The 26,976-nt window shown below is 32.5% G+C and overlaps 1 protein-coding gene across 2 annotated transcripts; it reads left to right on the top strand.

Moving 5' to 3' along the window:
* Positions 1-987: 987 nt before the first annotated feature.
* On the top strand, positions 988-26,463 carry LOC105213729 (glutamine synthetase 2 cytoplasmic). Of its 2 annotated transcripts, none has more exons than XM_011186769.3 (6): positions 988-1,141; positions 6,288-6,472; positions 24,818-25,158; positions 25,228-25,419; positions 25,484-25,587; positions 25,664-26,463. In XM_011186769.3, the coding sequence occupies exons 1-6, from the start codon at positions 1,128-1,130 to the stop codon at positions 25,950-25,952; spliced, it is 1,125 nt and encodes a 374-aa protein (XP_011185071.1). In that variant the 5' UTR covers positions 988-1,127; the 3' UTR covers positions 25,953-26,463. The 2 variants fall into 2 exon arrangements, with proteins under 2 accessions (XP_011185071.1, XP_011185072.1); XM_011186770.3 differs by lacking the exon at positions 988-1,141 and adding an exon at positions 3,999-4,240.
* Positions 26,464-26,976: the final 513 nt, after the last annotated feature.

The raw sequence follows: 26,976 nt of genomic DNA, 5'->3' as shown, positions 1-26,976 counted from the left end.
CGGTTAAGTGTGAAGTTGGCTGCGAAAAAAATTTAATAAAAACAGCTATTGTCATAAAATGGAATTATTTTAATATTTTATTTTTAGAGTATTTTATTACACAGAAAGTTTTTTTTTCAATTTATGCAAGTAAATATATATTTTTATATATAACATTTTTATTTTTAACATACAAAATAATAAGTGCTTAGGAAAATAATGAATATTTCGTGTTCACATTAAACTGTGAATGAACTTTCATTTACAACTTCTTAACCAATTATCGTCTTTCATATTAATTAACGATTTACAAATTCTCTTCTATATCCATTAATAATGATAGTTTACATTGTATTGTAATTAACACCAATCAAAAAATTAAAGTAAACAAAAAATATTACCACTTCAAAGCTATAAATATATTTACTTAAAAAAGTAATTGTGGATAAATGCCCTGTTGGAAATTAAACCACTTCTCATCAATACCGGTAAATTTCGCTCATATATGCAGGTCTCCGCATAAGCTACCGGTGAAGTGAATGTAGGCTTGTCATCTACAAAATGAAACTCAGATATTAATTAGTTTAATGATATCTGCTTCTTCTAACACTTCTTGAGTAGGATATAAAGCAAAGAGTGGCGAATCGAACAAACTACTTACATAATCAAATAGATATAGCTCTCTGTAGACTATCTGATACCTTATTGGTTTTCTCATTCGATTAGAAGAGATGGAAATGTAAATAGTATTGTTCAAAAATTAAAACGAAATTGTATCCTAGCTCCGGTTTCCACCTAATATCACTTTCTCCTTTTCTGTAGTGAAAAGTGACATTTTAGATCACCCCTTTTAAGAGATTCGTCTCTTTTCAATGTGTTTTTCCTGCAGGGTATGTGTGTATAGCGATTTGTCTAACTGCGCATTTTTACCGATGAGTTGGCTAAGTGCGAAAAAATGTTGCAGGATGATCGTCTATAAAAACCGCTGATAATCTACAGGTGTTAAAATTACCAATTTGTTCGTTGAGATAAGCGGAAGTGCTCATTTTGTGTATTCAAGTGCGACTTGTGCGTTATTTATAATATAATAATATTCAAATTTTTTAAAATAAGTTTCAATTGTTTAGTAAAGAAATAAATCATTCAACATGCGTTATGTACCGTGAGTATCCTTGTGGAAAAGAAAAAAATATAAGAAAATGGATTATGCCAAATTCAGAATTAATCAAATGAAACATAAAGGTTTTTTAATAAATAATAATTGTTTGAGCTAATTGAAACCATAATCTTACGTATTAAATATTATGAGAAATCGCACTTCTCATTAAGCCGTATTCGAGTCGCTGTTTAATTTTTATGTGAAAACATTTTAGGGTAGAAAAACAGTCGAAAAATTGATGGCCATGATAAAGGAACTACTAATTAATTAATTTTAAAATTTGCCTCGACCGAGACCTAAACTGAAGTCCCAGGGCGTAAGGATGGAGTTCCTTGGTTTTTTTATGTGAATGCTAAGATCCCTCGTTTATAGATGAACCGGGTTTTTAAGTAACTATTTGAGATGGTAGGACAGTTTTGGACAGTATTTAAAGCTAAGCAAGGAAACTGTCATGAAGTTTATTTCTTGGAGTGTAGTGTATGTAGGTGATGTGATCGTGAAATGAAACATCGATGGTTCGATGTATTGATCTTTCTTCAAAACCCATCGAAATCAAAAACATCGGCCATTAAAACATCGATACATCGAAACATCGGAAAAGCTAAGGAATAGAGAAGCAGAAGCATAAATAAATGAAATGTAGTACGTCTTAAGTTGATACATTTTATTTCACTTAGTATTAGAATTTCAAAACAACGACATGGAAAGTTTTTTCACTGTCATTTCTTTTCGATTTTACTTTTGCGTGATAGTTGCCCTGGGTTTAGAAAACGCTCGTTTACTCGGCACTGAAGTGGCCACAATGTGTAAATATTAATAAGCCTATTTATACAACTCCGGAAACACAGTATTCATGTCAACCCAAACTCTATTGGCTTCTGATTGGTATTGATAACAGACGAGATACACTTTCTCTTCAACCTTCCGTCCCTGTAATTGCAAATAAATTTGACAGCTTACATTTCACCTTTTGGTGGACCAAATGTTTATTCTGGTTCCAAATATCAAACGAGTATTCTGTGTCATACTCATCCGAAGTTTCCGTTGTATCAGCGCGATTCTTTGAATTTTTGATCAAACGCAGTAGCCTACGCCAGAATTATGTAAATTGTATAAATAAATCATAAAAGTGACCGCAGTATTGTCCAAGCGCACATTCCCTTAACGAATTCTCCGTATTTTACAAAAATCGAATTCCAATGTACAAAAGCGTATCCAAATAGAGGGTTTCGTGTTAATACCCGAAAAAGTGTGAAGTCAAATTTTTATATAAAACATCGTTTGAAAAACATCGATACATCGTTTGCATCCCTAAGTGTATGTACAGTTTATTGATTAAAAAGGTGCCATAAATACAAGCTAGAAAGAAAAACGGCAAATTTTTTACATTCTACTTGGAAGTTATGCAAAACACCGTTAAAAACTTTATATGGTCGATCGGTTCGTTCGATGAAATCATGTTTAGATTATAGACTGGTCATATAATGGGTTGTTATTTCTTTCGGGCTGGTAAGCATGATTTCATAATGACAATTTCATTGCATTTCTTTGGCATTACTTTTAGCCTAATGATTTATGGAAATATGTTTCGTTAGGAAACCGGTTCCTGCACTTCTACGAGCTGGGTTCAAAAAATAACGGGAATCTTCGATTTTTTATATTAATTTATTCATCTACAATTGTGTTCTGTCGCCTTCAAAATAGTCCCCGCTTCTTCAAATCGTCGAAACATGTCTTAAATTCGATTTTTGGGATAAACTTTGGATCTTTCAGCGATTTCTTGTATGTTTGGAAAACGACGGCTTAACGTTCTCTTTATTTTTGGAAATTGGAAATAGTGACAAGAAGCCATGTGAAGCGAATATGGAGGATGGGCATCGTTACAGTATTGTTTTTGGCCAAGAAGTGTGAGCTTTTAACAAACGAAAATTACCAATCTAACGTATGCGCCTGCTACAGAAATAGTAAGAAAATTCTATTGTACTTCAGAAGCAGTATATCAACGTAATAAAAAATAAAATACAAATTTTGACAATTGGTCTTTTGGACAATTGGAAATTTTAAAATTCCCGTTATTTTTTGAACACACCTCGTATAAGGAGGCAAGTTCATTTAAAGTGAAAATAGTTTTTGTGTAAAATTATTAAAAATGTGCACTCATTAGTAAATCATCAATTCAATATAAAAGCGTCAAATCATTCCATGTACTTGAAATCTGTGTAAAATTATACAACAAATGTTCCCACAATGTGCCATTGTAACTACAGTGGTGGCCTAATAAAACTTATTGCCGGCTATAAATTTCGACAACGTCACTGGTCTCAACAAATTCACGAGCGGGCAAATAATAATTTGCAATTTTTTCATTTCACATTTCCCGCTCAGTCGGCAACAACAAGTCGTCTCTCGTCTTGCGTGCTCTCAATAGTGGCAAAACTAGCAACAACAACAACAAAAAAATGCAAAAAAGCGTTTATCAAATCATTTGTTGTTGTAAACGTTTTAGTGCTTCAAAATGTTTATCTATTGTTGTTGTTGCTACCACTATTCTGTATACCATTGTTGTTTTTTGTTATTGTAGTTTTTGTTGTATAGTTTTGTTTAGTGTATTTAAGTATTGTTTTTGCATTTGCTCATTTTGCCTTTGCACGTGAGTGAAACAAAGTGAAATGTAAAAACAAAACAACAAATCACAAATACAGAACAAATCGTGTGTGTGTGTGTCTGTGTATATGTGTGCCTACACTCGCCACTTTAGTGTTCCGCAGCGTCACAATGTGTTGCACACACACACACACATACAGTTAGGTTAATTTCGCTTATTTGTTGTTATTATAAATTGACTTGAAACAGCGTTTTTGTGTTTAGTTGCATTCCAGCAACGTTTGCGCTCATTTCTCAAAACAGACAAAGTTCTAAAACAAAGAACGCAAACGGTTAATTCTCGTGTCGGCTATTACAAGTATCCTTTTAAGTATATCCTGTGCCGTTGCTTTCCGGTTGTCATCGCCGATCGTTGAACGCTGATCTCGCGATTCATTCCAAAAAAAAAAAAACAAAAATATTTATTTAGACTTGTGAATTTATTCAAAAACTCAGCAGGTTGGTGTTTTCGAAAATTTGTGTGGTTTTTTTGAATTTTTTATTATTAAAAGTTTAAAATAAAATGTGTTAAAATTAGTCTACATAGTAGTGTTAGAAATCTTCATAAATGATTTATATAGGAAAATACAGAAGAGTATATTTAAATATTTAAAAGTATATTTAAAGCAGTTGATATTGATGCAATATGGAAAATACGCTGAGAAAATATTTTTTTTTTAATTTTTATTTTTAAAGTGCAGCGATATAAATGTGTAATATAAAAATGATATATAAAGTAAATTTTGAAATATTTTTTTTTTATTTTTTGTGTTCCATTTTTAATTTTTTTATAATATATATTTTTTTGAATAAATCTTGATTCTTCATGAGCTTAGTATTGCTATATTATTTTTTATATATTGTTAATATTTTTTTCTTTATTTTATTTTTTTTTTTTACTTGAATTCTTCATATGTTGAGCAATGAAAAGTAACAACTTAGCTAACGTCTTCTCTCTCTATCAGACATACATCTCTCCGAAGTCTAGCTTAAGCAAATTTATACAAAATTTTTGATTCAATAATTAGAGATCACGTGGGTGTGTTTCTCGAAATTTAATGAAAAGGGTTTTTGTTTCGACAAGACAATGTCAAATGCCGTTCCAATATGGATAAGCTCATGATTCTATGACTCAAAAGAAGCTATCAACTATTCTGCTGTGTGTAGAACCTATTTATTGAAGAACCTTCTATTTATGAGATAATCTCAAGTCACAGACCATAAATAGGAAGAGGGGATAAGCCAACGAATTTTTAAAATTTTGCTAAGTATTCGTGTATAATCCTCCTATGGTAGTAGTGCCTTAAACCTATTTTAGTTCAGAATTAATCAACATAAGTTAAAAACGATTGTATGTTTCCTGTTTTTCTTCGTGACTTGCGAGGTTCCAATATGCTTTTACTCCATATTAAAACACTTCAATCATTACATAATTTCAAAACGCACAAATTTAAAAGGGAGCTAAGATAAATAATGATTTCTTACATTTATTGTTGCTTTCATTTATTTAAAAAAAAATTTAGTTTAATACATTCAATTTAATTTGTGATTTTTATGATACGATGAGATATTTATATTTTATATATATATTTGGCTTAAAAATCTTCCGTGTTGATTTAGATTTTTTAATATATATTTTTTTATATATATTTGCTCATTTTATTAAAAAATGGTATAAAACGTGAATAATTTTGTTATAAAAATGCTGCTGATTTCGGAAAGTAATATTTATATTCGTAAATAAATATTTTTATTCGTAAATGTTGAATCACCCTTAACAATCGTCTTGTATGAAATTAACTCGGCGCCTTAAGTATTTACATATGTTTGTTTTCTCGAAATATAGAACTTCAGTCACCACAATACCAAAAAAAAAACCAACGGGATTAAACAACAAAAACCGTTATTTTATTTAAAGATTCTGACATATTTGTTTCTTAAGAACAATTGAATTACTTTTGCACCCATTTATGTGGTTCTGACATATTTATAAAATTGTGGTGATACGAAGAAAAATTGTGATATTAATTAAATTAGTTTTTTTTGTTAACTTGACTCAACCAAAGACCAAAATACTTAAAAAACACTTGCGCTTTACATAACTAGAATAATATTGAAGGCATTGTATAGTGAAGTTTCATTCAATGAGATAGGGTGTCTCACCAAAGTAATAAATGTTGAAAATTATTAATTTTTACTTGTTCTCCTTGCCAATTTGTTACTGCTAATTAAAGACGACTCCAAAATCTTTATAATAAGCTGGAAGATACAATTCTTCTTCAATTCTTAATTGACTATAACTTAAGCTATTGTAGTGTGTTCCTTCGACACAGTTAGTAAAGTGAAATTTTTGCAAGAAGTTTTCATATTTATTATCCACTCCACCAACTTCGATTCGATATTATTTTTTAGCCTTTTGTTTTGATAATTTTATTATTTTTTGTTATTTTTATTATACATATAATTACATGAACATTAATTTTTACTTTTTTTTATTAAATTACAGTATGTCGTCTCGCGTTTTAGAAGACTCACCAAATGCTCAACTCGATAAAACCATTTTGGAGCGTTATCGCAATCTACCATTGAAGGAGAATATTGTGCAAGCCACTTATGTCTGGATCGATGGTACCGGTCAAGATTTGCGTTGTAAGGATCGTACACTAGAATTTATACCGAATGATCCTAAAGGTAAGTCAATAATGGATATTTTATTGCGAATCAACCAGTTGAAATATTATATGAATCGATAATATAACTTCATTGCTGCGCTTACAATAGCTAAAGGCTGCGGTAGACAATTTTAGAGGTTAAAAGCCCTGTCAAAAGTCGTCCTTTAGCGTTAAAAGCTCATTCAACAGTTCTTTCACTTTGCGAACTTCGCTTCAGAAAGGTTACACTATTTTACCTCTGGGTATCGATTTATCGAGCAATCGGTTATCAAGTGTTCAAGTCTATTTATCTATATTTATATTTATTCAGTTTATTTTTAAATAATTTTTTCAAGTAAAGTAGCACTAGCTACTAGGGAGCAAGTAGCTTCTTAATTGTTATTTGTACTATATAATTGAGTATTAATTATATACTTGTAATAATTTAAAACGTTAGTTTTAATTTATTAATGATCAATACAAACCTGAATTAATTACTGAGCAATTTTTGTTGTTGCTGTAAAAAAAATAATTACATTGCACTCTACATAGTATATAATAGAGACTCTCAACACCCTCATGTAGTACATCGTAGAAAATCCCCGGATTTTGCGGTTGAATTATACAAATACAAAGTGCTTTTACGAGCTTCATTTGATGCTTAAATTTTACTTTATAGTACGATAGAAATATAATTGATTAGTCTGTTGAAAAACGATATAGTTGACATTAATAGTTACATATTTCTATCAAATCACGTCAATATGTGCATATTCTATATATAGTACATATTGTAGGATTTTTGTCGCTAATTTTTATTGCTGATTTACATTTTAATAGAATTTTAATTGTGTAATTGTAAAAAAATTACGGCCAGATTATTATCTGTCTTGTAGACGATAGACAAAGTAAGTGACTGATTTCTTGACTCAGAAATTGTCTTATTTATTACTTACTTTACGTAATTTTTTGAACACACAATTTTACTAACTGTATTCTATTACTTTGTATTTGTACTAACAGTATGCCGTAGGATCTGTCATCTATTTACAATCAAAGGTTAGAATTTAAGAAATTTTTTTTAGATCCAAATAATAGCATATGTGTGTTTGAGACCTCAATGTGTGTGTGTTAATAATGTTAGAATATAATTGTAAAGCCGGTTTTTTTAAATGCAACATTTTCACTTTTGACTGATGTTTAGTTAAGGATCGTAAGGAGTATAGACATATGTGTATAAAGGTCTGTAATAGTTTCCAAATTTTTGATTAAGATTGAAATAACCTGATATTATCTGTCGAAGATTTCTTCGAGAAAAAAGTTCTTCTAAAAAAGACTTTTCCTTAATTATCAACTATAGAAAAAATTCCAATAAAGATTTATTGAATTTGCTACAGAATCCCTCAATTTAAGGCGATTTTTCTTGACTTTACCTTTTACCTTTTACCTTCTCTCAGTTACACCTTATTCTTGCATGATTTCATACTTCTTCTAATGAGTTATCGATTTCAATATCCATTCAGCGTCTTACAGTATTTTTTGAGGTTACTCATTAAGATAAGCGTGAATTTGACGGTACAAATCTGTCTGTAGTTTTCAAAGCTAAGCTCTAAGCTACAAAATCTGCTAGAATTTCTTTACAATCTTTTTCTTTAAGGCGTATCTTTTTGAACAAAAATATCACCTAGAACTCAAGGAAAAACAAAACTGTATCTGGTCATTTGACTAAGTTCCCACAGTGCGTCTATGTGTCTACCTTTGGAATCGTGTAGATCGTACATGAAATTACATTTCATTTCATGATGATTATGAATTTATGAATTATAATTTTGTAGTATTACGTAACAACTGATGTATTTATACTTACTTTTACAACTATGTTGTGAAAATTGCTTTACTACAATGAAGGGCAAAAATTACTTATAAGTCAAAAGCTTTCTTAGTATGCTTGAGTGAGAAATTTCAAATATTTCGTATAAGGCACGTAGGGTATTGGTTAGTAATCAATAAAGGAAACTTATCGTTCAGACGCGCTAGTAATAGTATGCATAAGGGTAGCTTGATTAGTTAGCGTTAAAAATTGAATTTCCAAAAAATGTTTACCAATCCACCATGAAAAATCTACAAATAATTAATTGCTTCAGTAATGATTTCCTTATTCTTATACTTATTATATATTCAAGCCATAATTTCCTTTCTAGTTATATTCAGTGTTTTCTAAGCTATAAAAGCCTTGTAATTGAGTTTTGTTAAGAGTATATATTTTGAGTAACAACAGCTCTCGCAGTTAGAATCTCACAATATTGCGAGAAAATTATTTATTTTATCTATTTCTACTACAGTCTATTTTACTATTAATAGTTGGTAGATCTCTGTCGCAGTGTATTTTATATCGAAAAATAATGTACGTCTTATAATATCTGCCATATGAGCTTGGCAAAAAAGGGTAATATGCTGCAATGGCAATTAAGAGGAAAATTTAGATTTTATTTATATTTTGAATTTTTTAGTAGTTATAAATAATAATTTTTTTAAAAAGTCCTTTTTTCGAACTTCGAATTCAAATATTTCGATGTTGAAGGCTAACTTCGAAAATCGAAGAATACACTTTTTTGGCTTATGTCTCAATCTTCCGGAAAAAATTTATTTGTTCCAATACCCAGCCGAGTCTTATAGAGTATGATTGAACATATGGAGGTGAATAACGATTTTCAAACTGTATAATTTTGTGCGATTACGTATGATTTACTCAGAAATGTGTATAAATATTTATGAAGGAAATTAACACTTTTTAGTGACGCTACGAATTTTCGTTTCCAGCTAAAGTCCAATATTTGTTTCTGTATAAATTCGCGACGCACTATCTTTAGATAAAAATCAGTATTATAAAATATATAAAGTAACCCAAACAAATGTACACACTAAGCGGAAGAAATAAAAATTGAAGCACGCTTTGCCAAGTGTCCGCTTAACATAACGGTGAAATAAACGTTATCGGCTACATACTAATTAACAAATTAAACTAAACTCTTTCACGCCAGCTTTTATGACCGTAATTCCTATTGTTGTAGAAGCGCGTAAGGCATTTTAGCGCCTTTACACTGTGCTGCAATTAAATACGCGCCACTTCAGTTTTAGTTCAGATTAACTTTGTATTGTATTGTAGTATATGGTTAAATATTGACTTTTATGTGTGAACGCGCATTATTTGTATTGCTGATTAAAGTATTTAACACGTCTAGCGGCGAAGTTTTAATTAAACTTAAATGCATAGCGCACGTGTGTGTATAATAAATTCACATGTCTGGCCAAAAGAATCAGAGTTTATTACTCTACTGCGTTATACTACAGTTATTACGTAGTTGATGTCATCAATTTCGATTTTTTACTTAGTTTGATGTTGAATCAAACACTTAAACGCCTACTGTGAGTAGTAACTTCAATGGAATGTGAGTTTTGTATATTAATAAATTAACTCACTTCTAGTTCGCGGTATACTACGAGCTAAAAGGGCTTTTTAATAGCAGTCGCTTTACGTTTGGCAATAGTACATCTTCAGTTGCATTTCTAACTCTAAATAGCTTCTCCTAAAATTCATCTGTCGGAAACAACACACTATAACTTGACAAAAAACTGATTTTTTTTTTGTATTTATGCGATCACTAGTTCGCTATTGTGACGTCATTAAATTCTTGTTTTCAAGCACCAAGTCCTCTCTTCTGGATTTACTATAAAAGTGTTTGTTAGAAGTGTAATTGTATTTTTTGCATCTGTCGTCTGGCAAGGCTATGAGTGTTTTTGTAGTATACTTTTAGCCTTTATCATTTGGCCTAATTTTTTTTCTATGCTTGAAATTTTTAAGTAGAATTCCTGAAGTGTTTGTATGTCCTTAGCTGATACTAAATTTCGTTCGAAATTGTAGTTTCAATTAATTGCCTCTCGCTTGGCCATCTGTTATGGCCTTTTCACACAGCCAAATTTATTGATCAATTAAAATTTTGATTGAGAAACCAGTTGTTGCCCTTCCCACTGGCGGCTACTTCATAACCGATCAGCTGTTATACATTTTTCATATGGAGTTGGTAAATTTCATCAGCTGATTTCTATTTTTAACTCGCAGACAGAGAACGTATATATAATTACAAATACGGTCTTTGTTGCAGTTGCATTTAATTTTCAAGTCGATTAAAATTCAATCAAAAATTAATGTAGATTTTTATTTTGTATGGTAAATCGATCTTAATCAACGTTTTAATGGAGCAGAGGCCGGTTAATTGATCAATAAGCTCCTGTGTGAAAAGACTATTAATGTTAATGAGATATTTATTTTGTATGGTAAATCGACCTTAATCAGCGCTTTAATCGAGCAAAAGCCGGTTAATTGATCAATAAGCTCCTGTGTGAGAAGACTATTAATGTTAATGAGATATTTATTTTGTATGGTAAATCGACCTTAATCAGCGCTTTAATCGAGCAAAAGCCGGTTAATTGATCAATTAGCTCCTGTGTGAAAAAGGCTATTGAGAACTATAAAATGCAAAATTACCCATATAAAGCTCTCAAATTATCGATGAGCTCTCATGAGAGATAGAATTTCGAACTTTTTGGATCTTCATTGCTTGGATATGTTAAAATAAATGAGCCCTCTTACTGTTTCAGACCTCTACTATATTTAGAAGAAAAATACTATTTTTTATTATGGACTCAGTTGTTTAGTATTTTATGACAGACTTTTCTTAATTTGTATAATTTTTTCAAATTTATTTTTGTCAAAAATCACTACAACAATTCATTTTGCTCTAAGAAAAATGTTCTTTATAGTATTTTTCCTATTTTGAATTTTTTTTTTTTGTCGCAAGAAAAATTTTTCCCTAAAATTTCATGTTACAAAAAATCACATAAAGACCTAACTGCGCAACCAGTGAAATCACTAGTGATATTCCTGATCACTCTAAGCTTAGTGCAAATATTTATGTCTGTCTGTGTATGCGCTAGTATAAGCGCTCGCAATTATCTCTATATGATTTTTATATACATTTCAAGAGTACATACAATATTTAGTCACAATTATGGCAGATGTGACGCGTTAGACGAAAGTCAAACAATTTGTGTCCGCCTTTGATTGTTGTACTGCCCAAGCAGTGGGTTTGTGAAAATTCTCTAAGTGAGCCGCCCGAATAATTGTCCATGAAAACCGTTATGTGCTAAAATGCCAAATCATCTCCATAAATGTGCATACAAATCAGCGTGTAGATACGGTACAGTTATATGTGCTTATGTGTATACGAGCATGCGAAGTGCATTCGTCAATGCGCACGCTTTCGATGTGCAACTCATGCACCCGTTATAGTATACACAGTGTAACCACAAGCTAGCTAATTTTAATTTTTTTTGTTTATTTCATATACGAAGTGTAGGTGCAATTCCAATTCCCACTTTTCTCTGTGTATATACACTCGATATACACGCGCACTCACATAAATAGTTAATAAATCATAGTTGGTGAATTACATTTATTTTTAGTATTTTTGTTGTTGTATTTTATGCACATATGTATAATACCTATTTTCTTCATAAAATTGCGGACAGACTTATTAAAAAATACAATAATTTCCCGGAATATATTTAATTATTCATTAATATTTATTAGTTGGTCCTCAGTTGGTTGGCTTGACAAACGCCCTTTTATACATACTAACACACCCTCATTAATTTCTAATAATTAATTTCTTATCATTACTGTCTAACCCTATGTCGACCTTTGCTATTTAATCTAACTACCTGTAAATTGTTCAGCGACACGCGAATTTGTAGACATTTACCTGGCTGGCTGCAATGAACATGGCGTATGAGTGATTTCGGTTATCACCTTCAAGTTTATTGCTATTATAATGGCAAGCACGTGAAACTAGTTTTTACCTTATGAGGCAATTATATTGTCGGGAAGATAATTGGCGTCAGTTTAAATGTTTATTTACTTCTAATCTTTCTTTCTATGGAAGATATTTTACTTTTGTTGTTATTTTTTGCAAAGAGGAAAATTGTGAACATGGTGATGGCTCACGTTATTCAGAAATTTTTATATTTAAATGTTTGTTTCCCCCTTTTTTGTATAATAGAAATAACGATAATGGAGGTAGCTTTGTCGAAATTTGTTTCCATATATTGTCAAATTTTTGCCAAGAAATAACAAAGTTTCGATTTTCGTAGAGCCAAAGGAACTTTTCTGAAGCTATACATAACAATCAACTAAATCAAAAATTTTTAATTCTATTATAAAGAACCCCTATATATTATATTATATAGTATTCTATGGTTCCACGGTGAGATCTGGGATGGAAAAAAGAATATATAGCCTCCGCCATCTGATTATCAACCTCACCTACGCGCGGTACCCCCTGTTTGGTTAGCAAACGAGCCTCTGGCGACCGTATTAAAGAGGTATAACCCTATCATCTGTATCGAGTAATTGCGGTTGTAAAACCAAACCAAATACTTTGCATCAGGTCTGGGAGGCTTCAGTCGATATCTCGACATCAGAATTGGTTCGATAGGTTTACAACCGGTCAATCTTAAACCAAACTTATCAACGAAGGCACAATAAAGAAGCCTCGGTTAAAACAAAAACTAATCAAAATAACGATTTTTAGCATGAAAACATTGGGCCAGATTCGGAACATAGCATATTTGCGTACCGTAAGAAAATTCACGAACCCGAGAGCTAAGTGCTGTAAAATTAGAGTTAAATTTTTAAATGTTTTACAACAAATATTGAAATGCATTTGAAAACTTACGTTATAGCATAATTCAATTCAATTCGAGTAAAATTGGAGCAGAAATCAACTGTTTCTGTTCACATTATTTTGTTTAACACACGTGTGGGGAAAAGCTACGCGTATAGATTTATATGTTATCAAGATTGCCACAGAATACCAAAAAAATTCTTACTGGATAAAAATCTGAATAAATTTTCATTTTTTTTTTTTTAAATTTTGTCAAGTGCACAGAATAGCGATGTAAAAATAAAAGCTATATATTTTTTGACATTTTTTCAGCTTCAATAAAAAGAAATTTACCGAACTGGAAGTACAGTGCGTATAACCAATTTCTTTAAAAATGTATGAGTCCTCGAATTTATTTTTTCTTTCTCGCTTATGTTTTACGGTTTTATCTCAATTTAAAACACTGACGAATAGTAATATATAATCGAATGCAAATAATATATGACTTATGCAAGTGCTTTATTTTGTGTCGCCGGGGCGTATGAGTGATTTTGTTGTGAATTATATTTCGTTAAAATTTCCTTGCGTTAATCCTCTATTCACTGCTTATAAATCTAACATACAATAATAAAAATTTTACTATAATTTAAACAGGGAAAGGTTCAAATTTTTTTCCTTGAATTGTTGTAATTTCAGTATATTTATTATTAATTTATTGTTATTTATAACCACATTATCTAAACAATTGTTAATGTAAATTATATTTTTTTAATGTTAATTAGTTGCCCATATTTTAGTATAATTAGTATAGATTTTCTCCGATAATGTTTTCTTCACATACTTCATCAAAATAAATCGTGTTTCTGTATAACTCATGAGCTATTGTAGCTCAAATTAAGTGAAAGCTGTCTGAAAATTATGCATATTTGCAATTTATTAATTCTATATTGTAATTTGGTAGATTTGTAAAATGTTCACATTGCTTTTGATTTATGCTAAAAAAAAATATGAAAATTTAAATTAATTTAAACTGTCAAAATGTTAATAAGTAAAGAACAGTTTTTAGGGGTTAGTTAAAATATTGTTAAAAATTGCAAATCAGAGTAAGATTATAAGTCTAAGAGATAGACACTTTAAAAATTCCACCCATCTGTCGAAAATTATATTTTTTTGAGACTTCATGGGAGATGAGGTACCAACGTCTGAGTTTTCGGAATTTTTAAATAAAAATTTTAGAAAATATTATTTAAATATGTATCTTCGATATGCTATATTGTTTAAATGAACTATATGATTGTATATATATATTAGCAGACCACTCCGGCTTCGCACGGGTTTAAACACACACTTCAAAAGTTATAAGCTTTTACACACTTACACACTCTCCCATATATTATATATGCATGTACTTTCCCGTTTCTTGAGTGGGTTCATATAAAAAAAAGTAAAATGAGGAAAATTCGAACATGAAATTATATTTTATTTTATTATGAAGGCGGTGGGAACGCTCTGAGTTCGACGTCCTAGTGCTCGTAGTTGGGAGGTTTTCAAAGAGAATCGACTTGCAAGACGATTTTCAGTTTCAGATTAAGATTCTCCATCACAGAGTATTTTTGATACCCTCACCTGGGAACTATTTGAAGAAAGTTGAGATTCTAGTATTAAATACAGCCTATACAGCCTTATTCGGAGTGAATGCAGCTTTCCAATGGTGAAAGGATTTTTGAAATCGGCACAGTAGTTTTCAAGTTTATTCATTACAAACATAAATACACAGCTTTGCTCTTTATAATAGTAGTATAGATAAAAAAAATTTAAACAATACTCTTGTTTTCAACTTTAATATAGAAAGTCATGGGAATATCTACATTTCTCCAACGTTTAGGTAAAGAGTGCTTTTTCAGTGTTTTGGAATTTCCTAAAGGTTGTTAGACTTTCATTTCAAAAAATATATAAAAATCTAATATTTCTGTGTTCTTTTTTAAACTCTCCTCTTAAAGTATTTCTAAAACGTCTGCTCATTCGTCTGCTTCTCATTTTCACTTTACTAAGTGGCCATGCTCGAGTGTTCATTATCGAAATGGTGTTATGAAAACCATTCACGAGACAATTAGCTACTTGAAATTGATATTGACGCTGTTATTGAAGTAGTTTTTTTAGTTACGTAACACAATTCACGCGATAATAGCCCATTGAAAGCATACTTAACGAAACAAGAGTGGAATTTTTGTTAATTACTCGTACTGCTACTGTATGTACATAACGTATCGATTTCTTATTAAATTGAGCAATTTGGCGGCGAACAAGAGTTTATAAATATAAATATTTATTTATCTATTTATACATAGAATATATTTTTTATTATTATTTTTAATTTTTTTTTTTATTTTTCATTTATTTACACTATGAAACACTATACATTCTGTACCACTGACATCGAAAGCTAAAATATAAATATTAGATATCAAATTGACGCACATTTGTCGAATCGGTCCTTATGAGAATTGTAAAAATAGCAAATTAATTGTAAGGCCATTCAAACGTCATTAATACAAGTAGGACTTTTTTTACTCAAAGCACTCATACTTAAAAAAGCAATTGCACGAATTCAAGTACTATTTTCAACTAACTGTATATAACCACTTATGCAGCAATTGTTTCATGCGCCAGCTAGCCACTCACCATTCAGTCACAATTTACTTAAACGGAAACAAATGCTTACGAAATGCACGCGTGTGCATGCATGTATGACTGATGGACAGACGTACGTCAAGACCGACAGGCGCTCATTTGCATTGACAATGTGCAATACAATTTAATATGAAAATACCGAGATAATTTGGCACACTTAAATGGTGCTTACAAGAGTACTTAATGTTTAACTAACTATGTAATCAATCAGACGCGCGTAGGTCAATACATAGCAATTTAGGGAGTTTGAAAATAACGAAAATAACATCGAAATTGATAGCATGCGATGTTTTTCCACTTTTATTTAATTTTCCATTATTACAATTTTTTTATATTTTTATACTCTCGCAACAAAAGTTACTAAGAGAGTATTCTAGTTTTGTTCACATAACGGTTGTACCAAAGTGATCAGGAGGACGAGTAAAGTTCAAATCCGACCGTCCAAGCTGTAACTTGAATAAAAATTGAGTTGATTTTATGAAACTTGGAACACGTGTTCCTTGGCACCAAAAGAAGGTTAAGTTCGATAAAATGCGTTAATTCAGTAAGGAAAACCAAGAAAAACTGCTCTCAAAATGGTAAAATTGTAAATGGTAAATTTTAAATGGGCGTGGCTCCGTCCACTTATGGGTCAAAACCCATATCTCCGAAACTACTCGACCAATTTCAATGAAATTCGTTTTGTAATATTCTTCTTGCGTCCCAATAATATGTTATGAAAATAGGCCAAATCGGTTCAAAACCACGCCTACTTCATACATACCAGAACTTTGAAGACGATCTGAATCGTTTAATTTACAATATATAAAGTAAGCACTAGTGAAGATATCGGTGCAGAACTTTGCACAAATACTACATTTATAGTGTGGCATCACCCTTCTAAAAATCGTCGAAATCAGAGCATAAATTTTCAAGACCCCATATATCGAATATGAGGACCGCAGTGCTTCGAATAAATTTTTTACTGAAAATATAGGTAAGTCTCTCAGATATTTTGAAGAAATTCAGAGTGAATATGTTTCTTTTAATAATATGTCTCCGTGCCAAAAATGGGTGAAATCGGGTCATAACTTCACCTATCTCCCATATACTTAATATTAGGATTTTCAAACTTTCAATGGACTTTATACCATATATATGCCGAATTTGTAGGTCAAATTGTTTGTTATCTTAATAAAATTACATCAATAAATTGCGAGAGTATAAAATGTTCGGTTACACCCGAACTTAGCCCTTCTTGACTTGTTTTATATTTTTTAATTTTTTTTTTTCAAATAATAGAGACATATATGAAGAAATTATTAGATGAACGCTATTAAATTACAATTAGGCATAAATGGCGAATAAAATAATAAAATTACTCATACTCATACTCATGTTTGTGACATGTAAATTGACACGGCATGCATTTTCGCGCTATGGGACGCCACTTTGCTATGAAATTCTATACTATTTAATATTTTAATTAAATATGACAACAACAATAACAACCGCAACAAGTGTAACCAACAGCGCACAGTGCAGTGCAGTAGCTCTACTCAATTTCACTAGAAGCGTTTTATAGACGGCCGATTGACAGACAGCTCACAGCTTAGCCAGGCTGCTAGACGTGTCATACATATATTGGAAGATGCATTAAATATTCCAGTATTCTACAGTATACATATGAGTTTGCAATTCAAAATTGTTGTTATAGAGATTAGCAGAGACTAGTTGGCGGTAACTGCGGAACAATATGTGACAGTATCATATACATACGTCAGAGAGTTATATGTACAACTGTCAGTCTTTGACATGCTTGATAAAAATACTTTAAGAATAATACAGAAGTCTAGACTCAATTATAAAGCGTGGTGAAGAGCAAAGTAATGAAAAAAGACTGCAATTGATTATTAAAAACGATTTCCGCAATTTTTGTCTATCGTTATTATTCACCTGCCAACCGACTTCACTTCATTTCACTGTGCGCCTAGCCTAAGTACTTGTAAGTAGTCCGTATATATGGTAGTAGGTACAGCCTTTAGTAAGTGTGTAATTTGTGATAATAAACTTGCGCATCTCTGCACCTGTTGCAATTTATCAATCAACGCCTCATTTTATCATATTACATATGCATACGTTAGTTACGTAAGCACACACTTACGCGCATTTTAATTAAATGAATGAAATGTGAATTCAATAATGAGTGTGAAGTGGCGATGCTTTATTTAATTTTCAATGCATACGATGAAAATAAGAATATCGGAAAAAATTTGTATTAAGTCGTAGTTGACAACCAATTCGTAATATTTTATAGATTCGATGATTTTTATTAAATAGTCCCCTTATTAAATGGATGATTCCTCTTCGCATTACCACCTTCTTTCTCCAGCATTCGCCTGACTAAGGTTAAAACCCCTCGGTTGGCACACTTTCGACGAATCCAGCGAAGGATTGGAATCGACAATAATATCCGAATTTAGAACTCTGTAGTAGAGTCCAAGCGCTTTGTCGAATTATGACGGTCATGGCGATCCGTTAAGAGTATTTGGGTGCCACAAAGGACAGTCGAAGCTGTCTAAGTGAGACTCTCTGCAGTTTCTGGGATCTATTCCTTGGCCTAACCAAACCTAACCTAACCCCATATTAAATCATAAGAAAATATAACCCTCATCGTATCGTATTTTAATTGACTAGTTTAAGTATCAGTCTTTTCGCTGTAATCTAACCTCACTTCGTGACGGAAATGTTATTGAAACATACGAAGCTTTTAAACATTACATTTTAACAGTATTTATTTAAGAAAAACATAATAAATTAGTAAAGTGTACATTAGTTGATTGACAACTTGTCCAAAGAAATTATACTGTTATTTCAGTACACTGTTCCACACTAATTATTGTGTTATTGATTGAATGATTTCACTACTAATTCAGCGGCTTTACTACCTTCCAATTAGGATTTGTTGTTTGCTTTGCATATTGATTGCATTTTTCTTTCATTCTCTTATTTCTAGTTTCCGCTTATTTAGATTTTTTTTCGCATTCTACATAACAGCCCTTTTGTTGCGTCAATTTAGATACATTCAGTTTTTGATTGGAAGATAACATGCGAAAATTAATTCAGAAATGGCTTTTTCTTTTTCGATAACAAAAAGCGAAAGTAAACTTAAGGCAGGAGTCTGCTTTAGAAGCCGAAAAAAAGCGTTTTTTAGCATTTTTTTTTTTTGAAAGGGAAGGAAATGATTGGGGTAAACGGAATTTTAAGACGATAGTGTACTATATTTAAGGCTTAAAAAAACAATATTTATTATTAAAAAATATTGAAATTTTTTCAAAGTTGTAAGTATTTTTCTGGAGCGCCTGGAGTCTGCACTTGTAAATCGGTGCCGGTGATGGAGGTCGTGCAATGCATCTGAAACAGTCGAACCAAAATTTTTTTTTTTTAATTTTTATAAGTTTCTTTTCCTTATGAACTAAAAAAATTCCGAAGAAGTTATAAAATTCCAAATTTTTTCGAAGTTAGAAAAAAAATTCACTTTTTTAAAAAATGTAAAAAAATGTGAAAATGAAAACTCGAGAAAACGCGCTTAAAAGGTCTGCCTGAGCATTCGCACCTGCTCGACGCTCGGCCACTAAAACTGCTCTAGCTTCGAAAATATGTCGAATTGGCCTCTGGAATTTTAAAGACATATTCTTGGATAGTTTTGGAAGAGATTTAAAACAAAACCAAAAAATCGATTTTTTGAAGCCTGTAAAGCAGACTGCCTTACTGCCTTAATAAATTATCCATATAAATTCAAATCACACTACAAAGTCGTTTGCAACTGGCAAATGAGCTTACCTTTTATGTGAAAAAAATGTCTTAAATTATTAATTGCTTTTAAGAAAAAATTGAAAATATTCAATTGCATAAAAAAGCTAGAGAAACGAGGAATTATTTATTTATTATTATATTATTATTATATTTCTTCGAAATATGAATATCGAAAAAGTACTTTCTCAAAATTTCCGTTGAAGTAAATTTTCGAAAGTAAAAATTCTCTTATGCAAGTACTTTACATATAAAGTGTCGAAAGAGCCACCCTTATACAATCAGTAGATAATTGACTGCCTATTGGCAGGCAGCATAAATTGATTATCATTGCATTTGCTGTAATTTGTGCAATTTTATCATTTTATTGGTTGCATTTTAACACCACAAGATAAATGCACTTAAGCGACTTTATTGACGGTACTGATATGGACTGTTATGGATTGTAGGGTGTGTTATGCTTTTCCGCATACTATAGACAATTCGTTATGCATTGAATCTACTAAAGAAATATTCTTTTGTTTTAATTTAAACACTAATTTTATTTATATTCGATATTTTTCTGAATTTATTACTTGTCTTTACAGTAAATATTATCGAGTATGTGACAGTTTACGTTGAGAGAGGTGTGAGCTGTCCATATGCAGTAAACATTTCTCATCTCGTAATTACTAAGACGTTACATCTAGTTAGGAGCCCTAAAACAATTATTTTTTTCAAACGTTTTTCCCGAGAAAACTTCTAAATTTATTATTATACTAGCAGACCGGTCCGGCTTCGCGCGGGTTTAAACAAACATTTCAAATGTATAGTATAAGAATATGAAGGCTTTGGCAATACTCAGAGTTCGACGCCTTAGTGCGACCTTGTATATTTCTAATACATATTTTGTTCTTCAAGCCGCTGTACACGCTCCGTTCACGACTCTCGAGCGCGTACTTGGGAGATTTTGAAATTATGTTCAGCAAGCAGCTGCGAGCGCTCGTTACTCGACTCTCTGGCACGCAATTGCGATGCGAAGAGAATGACATGCAAGACAATTTTCAGTTTCAGATTAAAATTCTCCATCACGGAGTCTTTTTGATATCATCACCTGGGAACTATTTCCAGAAAGTTGAGATTCTAGCAATAAATATAGCCTATGTTACTCGGGGTGAATGTAGCTTTCCAATGGTGAAAGAATTTTTGAAGTCGGCTCAGTAGTTTTTGAATTTATTCATTGCAAACATACAAATCTTTCCTCTTAGTAGTATAGATGAACCTGTACACATATTATAGTAACTTTGAAGAGTATTGAATAATTTTTTATTTCTAAAAATAACAATGTTTGAAGCTTTTACAGCAAACCCCCTACCAAAAAAGGCGTTTTGCTGTACCACTATATGTATCTCTGAAGTGGATCTTCTAAAATGAAGAAATCAAATTGATTTCAGTAAATTAATGTATAATCTTGTAACTATTCGAAGGAATACTCAAAACATTTTTTTTTTTTTTACAAAATGTCCTTAATTTGTTTAAGAACAAATTTTTATCGGTAACAAAAAAGCTTCGTTTAAGTACCAGAAAATATAGTTCAGAAGCCTGTGTAAAACTTTGAGACTAATCGGTTAGTCATTTCCGAGAAATCTTGGTCACCGACTTTCAAAACACAGTTTTGAGAAAAAGAAAAAAATTCACAAGCTATTTTCAATTGCTCTGACAGGTCAGGTCTGACAAAAATAACGGCCGGATTGACTTGAAATTTTCAGTGTGTTTACTTGATTACATTTACGTTCTCAAAAATTGTATTTTGAAAAGTCTAACTAGAAGTAACCCCTTAACCGATTTGAACCAAATCTAGTTCGTAATATTCTCATTTTAAACAATAGATATATGAGGCACTAATGATTATGTCGACAATATATAGCAAATCTGATCTAAATATGATAATCTTAAGGGGTTACATGGGTTTTGTCGGGTAAAAATGGTCTGTTTTCAATGTGAATGTAAACAATTATTTATTTAATTCAAACTTTTTTCTGTCTTATAGATACATATTTAACGAATAATTTCTGAAATTGTCAAAAAAAAGTAAAACTTCTCCATATCGACGTCATTTCCGGTAACCCCTCGGAGAAAAGGTGCTTCCGCGTTGTCAGCATAACTTCTGACGGGATCATCCAAGATGAAAAAAAAACAAAAATAAGTGTTTTAGTTAAGACCAGAATCTCGTGCTTGAACGAAGGAAAGACAAAAAAGTGAAAATTGCATTTTTGCCAGACATTTTTACAAAAATAAATAGGAAATTCGGTCAAATTTGCTTGACATTTTTTTGAAATAGTTCAAGCACGAGTAAATCGTATCTCGAAGATTTGTTAAAAATTTCATCAAGAATAGTTGAGTAGTTTTCGATAAAATTTGACAACCGACTTTGAAAACACGGTTCCGAGAAAAATGCGTTTAAAGTTTTGAGTAACAATAGTACTTGACTTGGAGCGCACATGTTCCAAAAGCTGTATCTCCGAAACTAATATTCGGATCAAAATTTTGTTCAACATTCTTGAAATGTTGTAGCAATTAAAAAGCCAAAAAACAAATAATCAATTTTTGAATCCACGAAACCCATGTAACCCCTTAAGCTTTCCCGGTTTACTTCACACTGTATATATCGGTGTATTTATAAGATTTATTAATGAAATTATGAAAAATATACGTTTGGCGCCAAAAATGTTTGAAATCAATTTAAAGGAGTAGGAAACCGCTTATACCGCTTACATAACAATTTTCTTGGTCAATAAATTAGACAGCAAAAATTTATAACTTTGTATGTGGTGATATTAGCTCAAATCTTCAAATATTCTACTGAATATACTCAATTCTATCACTCCAGCTGAGTAAATATCAAATATAGACCTACGTAGTATAATTAATACAATTAGCTAGCGTATTTAACATTCTACTGCAATTTCCTTACTTCTTTGTTATATTTAGCTTTATACATATTTTTCTTTTAATTATTTTTACTTGAAAAGTGAAATTCAGACAGTAGCGCACACACAATGCGCACTTTTCCGTAGACAAATAAAATCTTATATGGCACTTGTGCCAGTATTTACGCTGTCGTTAACAAAGGGGTGTTAAACACAATGCTCATCTCTCGATCAGCTGTTGGATGTAAACAAATAAATACGGACGACATATATAGACGAGTATATAATTGTGGAAATTATACAAAAGTTTGCACATATAATGACAAACATATGACTTTGTATGTCTCTATATATGTACATATGTCAGTTTGTTTGTATGTATGTATATAAGTGCGCTCAAAACAAATTAGCTGAATTATAAGATGCTAAGAAAAGCAGGCAAAATGCATTTTTCGTGTGTTCGTGTGTGTGTGTGTGTGAGTTCGCATGAAATCTCAACAAGTCACCCAAAAAGTAATACAGCTAGCTAGCTGATTCATTTTTGCCTGTATATACTAGCTTATATATTATATATCCCATATATTCTTGAAGAATTGCATACAACAATGTTGTTGATATTGTTGTTGTTTGTTGTTTCTCATTCACTGACGCCGGTAGTTGCAGTTGGTAGCAAATGTGCAAAGCAAAATAAAGCAAGCATATAATTGCTTGGGGGAAGCAAAATGCCGCGAATATATGTTCATACATACTCATCTTTATATAATATATATGTACATATGTATGTTTATGTGTTTATAGCTACACACATATGTCGCTTTTCCGCCCAGATTGTCAACCTCAACGACCTTCAGCGCCGTTCATATATTTCCACATATATATGTATGCATGTATTTGCCAAGCGTATCAGGTGGTCTCTAGACCGCTTTGTTGCGCGCCACACTTTACACCCTCACTTAGCGTCGTCTTTCCCGTTAATTTTTGATCTTATTTGCAAATTAATTTAATTTGTTTCTCTTGTCGGTAGTGAGCATGCAAAATATGAAATGTACTTTTTAGAAAACAAAGATTTGCTGCCTTCAAATTGTGTTGTGTGCGGCTCTAATATTTGTTGAGAGTCTTCTTCATATCTCTCGATGAGGAACTTGAGATAATCAATTATACTTATGTGGGTTACGACAGTTTCTTATATGATTATTGGATTGAAAAGCAGTTGTTGAGAATCCCTCGTCGCATCCTTGGGGAACTTTTGAGCAGTCTGTACTGTGGGACTAGGGTAGATGGTTACTAGGGTCATGGCTGTTCCTCATTAGTGGAGCTATACTATTAAGGACAGTTGTGATGCCAAAAATTTTCTATGATGACATCTCGCGATGATCTACAAAAAAGTGAGATCCAAGAAAGAAAAGAAAAATCCAGTAGGAAATGTAGGGGTTATTCTACCTCATCCTCCTCCGAGTAGCTTCTGCAACTATCGTCCGAGAAAATTTTCAGTTTGATCGCGTGTAAGCCGAATTGACAATGGCCAGTTGGAACCCCTATGATTAAGGAAATATTGACTTTATTAAGGGCGAATAGGTCCCTAAACATCTTGCGATTTACCTTGGGACAGTAGGATCTTACAACCGAACTAGTGCTAGTGATTGTTTAGCGACTGCTCAGTACAGCTGAAACCCATCCCTCCAGAGGATAGTGTTCCCATTCCACTGTAGGTGAGACTGACGTAGCTACCCTTGCTATTTTCTGCGATTCCGCTGTGGCCAGGCACCCCGACGAGCCTGATTACGAAGTGTTCCGATGCCATTGATATTGAGGATAAGGTACTGTGGGATTGTCCAAAACCATGTCGATTAGAGCAATCAAATTTACTACGGTACTATGAGAGAAAAACTAAATGTCCTTTGTATAAATATTTACTAAAGCTTTCAGACTCTTTTGATTGTTTAAGTTTGAAGATATTTGGTTCCAGCAACGAATTTCGTTCGAATATTATCATTATCCGTTTCTGAAGCGGAAGTTTGTGTTTCCAGTGCATAGTGACACTAATCTGGTAGTTAAGTTTGTTAAGAGAGGACTTTAGTTTCTTGGTGTTCTTTGGACAGCAGCTTATTTACTTTTCCATCCAGATCTTTATTTAAATCGAAATTTAACTATCACATGATTTCTAGATCTGATTAAACGTGTATTTTATTAAATATATTCTTTTTAATCTCGAATCTATTAGAGATTCTGCTTGCTTCTTGTTCACTAATCAAATCACTCTTTCACTTCCAGAATTGCCCGTTTGGAATTACGATGGCAGTTCCTGCTACCAAGCGGAGGGTTCCAACTCGGACACCTACCTCTATCCGGTCGCCATTTATAAGGATCCCTTCCGACGTGGCAATAATATTTTAGTGATGTGCGATACCTATCGCTTCGACGGTCAACCCACCGCCTCTAACCACCGCAAGACCTGTCAAGAGGTAGTGAATAAGTGCAAGGACGAAGAGCCCTGGTTCGGCATTGAACAAGAGTATACATTCCTCGATTTCGATGGACATCCATTGGGTTGGCCCAAAAATGGTTTCCCCGGACCACAAGGCCCCTACTACTGTGGTGTGGGCGCCAATAAAGTATGATGAAATGTGCAATGAGCAGCACAACATGTACTTAATTTTGGTGTTTTTTCTTGTCTTTTGCAGGTCTATGCCCGCGATGTAGTCGACGCACATTACCGCGCCTGCCTCTATGCCGGCATCAAAGTGTCTGGCACTAATGCTGAGGTGATGCCCGCTCAGTGGGAATATCAGGTGGGACCCTGTCTCGGCATTTCAGTTGGTGATGATCTGTGGATGTCACGTTTCCTCTTGCACCGCATCGCCGAGGAGTTTGGTGTAAGTAGTGAAAGCAGTTTGTTAAAGTGACAGTGTTGTAATAGAGGGTGTATATTATTTGTAGATTGTCGCCACATTGGATCCCAAACCCATGCCGGGCGATTGGAATGGCGCTGGTGCACACACCAACGTTTCCACCAAGACAATGCGTGAGGATGGCGGCATCAAGTGAGTTCACACACACATACACTGCAGCTAAAGGTGGCATTCTTAAACACATTTCCATTTATTTTTTATTGTGTAGGGAAATTCTGAGTGCCGTGGAGAAACTCTCAAAGCATCACGAGCGTCACATTCGTGCCTACGATCCCAAACAGGGACAGGATAATGCACGTCGTCTCACCGGTCAGCATGAGACGAGCTCGATCAATGACTTCAGCGCCGGTGTTGCCAATCGTGGCTGCTCCATTCGTATACCGCGTGGTGTGAACGATGACGGGAAGGGCTACTTCGAAGATCGTCGCCCGAGCTCCAACTGTGATCCGTACTCAGTGGTGGAGGCCATTCTACGTACAATCTGCTTGGATGAGTAGGTGGATGCAAACAAAGATGGAAAGTGAAAGTACTGGTCTAACTAGCGTGTCTGTAAGACGCAATGTGTCCAGTTACTGGAAAAGTGAAACGAAACCAAAGGCAGCGAATAAAATTTGACAATAAAATATTCATTTAGTTTTAAGCCACACACCGCCACCAGACACTTTACAATTGGAAGCGCAAATGAGAGCAACAAATTCAAGAAAATCGCAACAGTTGAGCCAAGGCACAGGTAGTGTTACATAAGTATATTTTAATTTAAACTTTCAATTTGTCATAAGAGAATTTAGTAAATATGCCAACAAACAGAGATATGCAGTTAGTTAGAGAAGCGTCTAATGCTGACTTCATACTACTGTATATCTACCTACATATGCACATCCGATACATACACACACACATACGTATTTGCCCAATCTTATGCGAGTATATGCTTGTTATTGTTACATATATACATACACATATAATATATACAGTTAATCTATGCATTATCATTTATTTACAATGAAATTATACTTCGGCTTTTATTGCGGCAAGACAAATATGCTATTGACATAAAGAAAGACATTTTATTTAAGCTTTAGATAGATAACATTGTATTAGGAATTAAGATGCATTAATACATACAAACAGTGTTTTGTACGCGTATGTAATAGGCAACGAGATTTCATTTACATATATGGATAAATAATATATCTTAAATATTGTAAACGCCAAAAATGATCACCCAATACGAGGCATTATGATACTGTTGATTAATAAATTCCTATAAGTAACGGGTGATTTTTTTGAGGTTAGGATTTTCATGCATTAGTATTTGACAGATCACGTGGGATTTCAGACATGGTGTCAAAGAGAAAGATGCTCAGTATGCTTTGACATTTCATCATGAATAGACTTACTAACGAGCAACGCTTGCAAATCATTGAATTTTATTACCAAAATCAGTGTTCGGTTCGAAATGTTTTTATCGACAAATTTTGTTCAGCGATGAGGCTCATTTCTGGTTGAATGGCTACGTAA

Source organism: Zeugodacus cucurbitae, chromosome 5 (assembly GCF_028554725.1).
Source record: "Zeugodacus cucurbitae isolate PBARC_wt_2022May chromosome 5, idZeuCucr1.2, whole genome shotgun sequence".
Classification (NCBI taxonomy): domain Eukaryota; kingdom Metazoa; phylum Arthropoda; class Insecta; order Diptera; family Tephritidae; genus Zeugodacus; species Zeugodacus cucurbitae.
Note: the sequence above shows the minus strand (reverse complement) of the source record. Positions and strands in the feature narration are given on the sequence as shown.

What these genes read in the sequence shown, in the direction of transcription:
- LOC105213729 (XM_011186769.3), top strand. An exon ending in GTGGTGTGGGCGCCAATAAA is followed by an intron (nt 25,159 to 25,227) that starts GTATGATGAAAT and finishes TGTCTTTTGCAG; the next exon opens with GTCTATGCCCGCGATGTAGT. An exon ending in GCATCGCCGAGGAGTTTGGT is followed by an intron (nt 25,420 to 25,483) that starts GTAAGTAGTGAA and finishes TATTATTTGTAG; the next exon opens with ATTGTCGCCACATTGGATCC.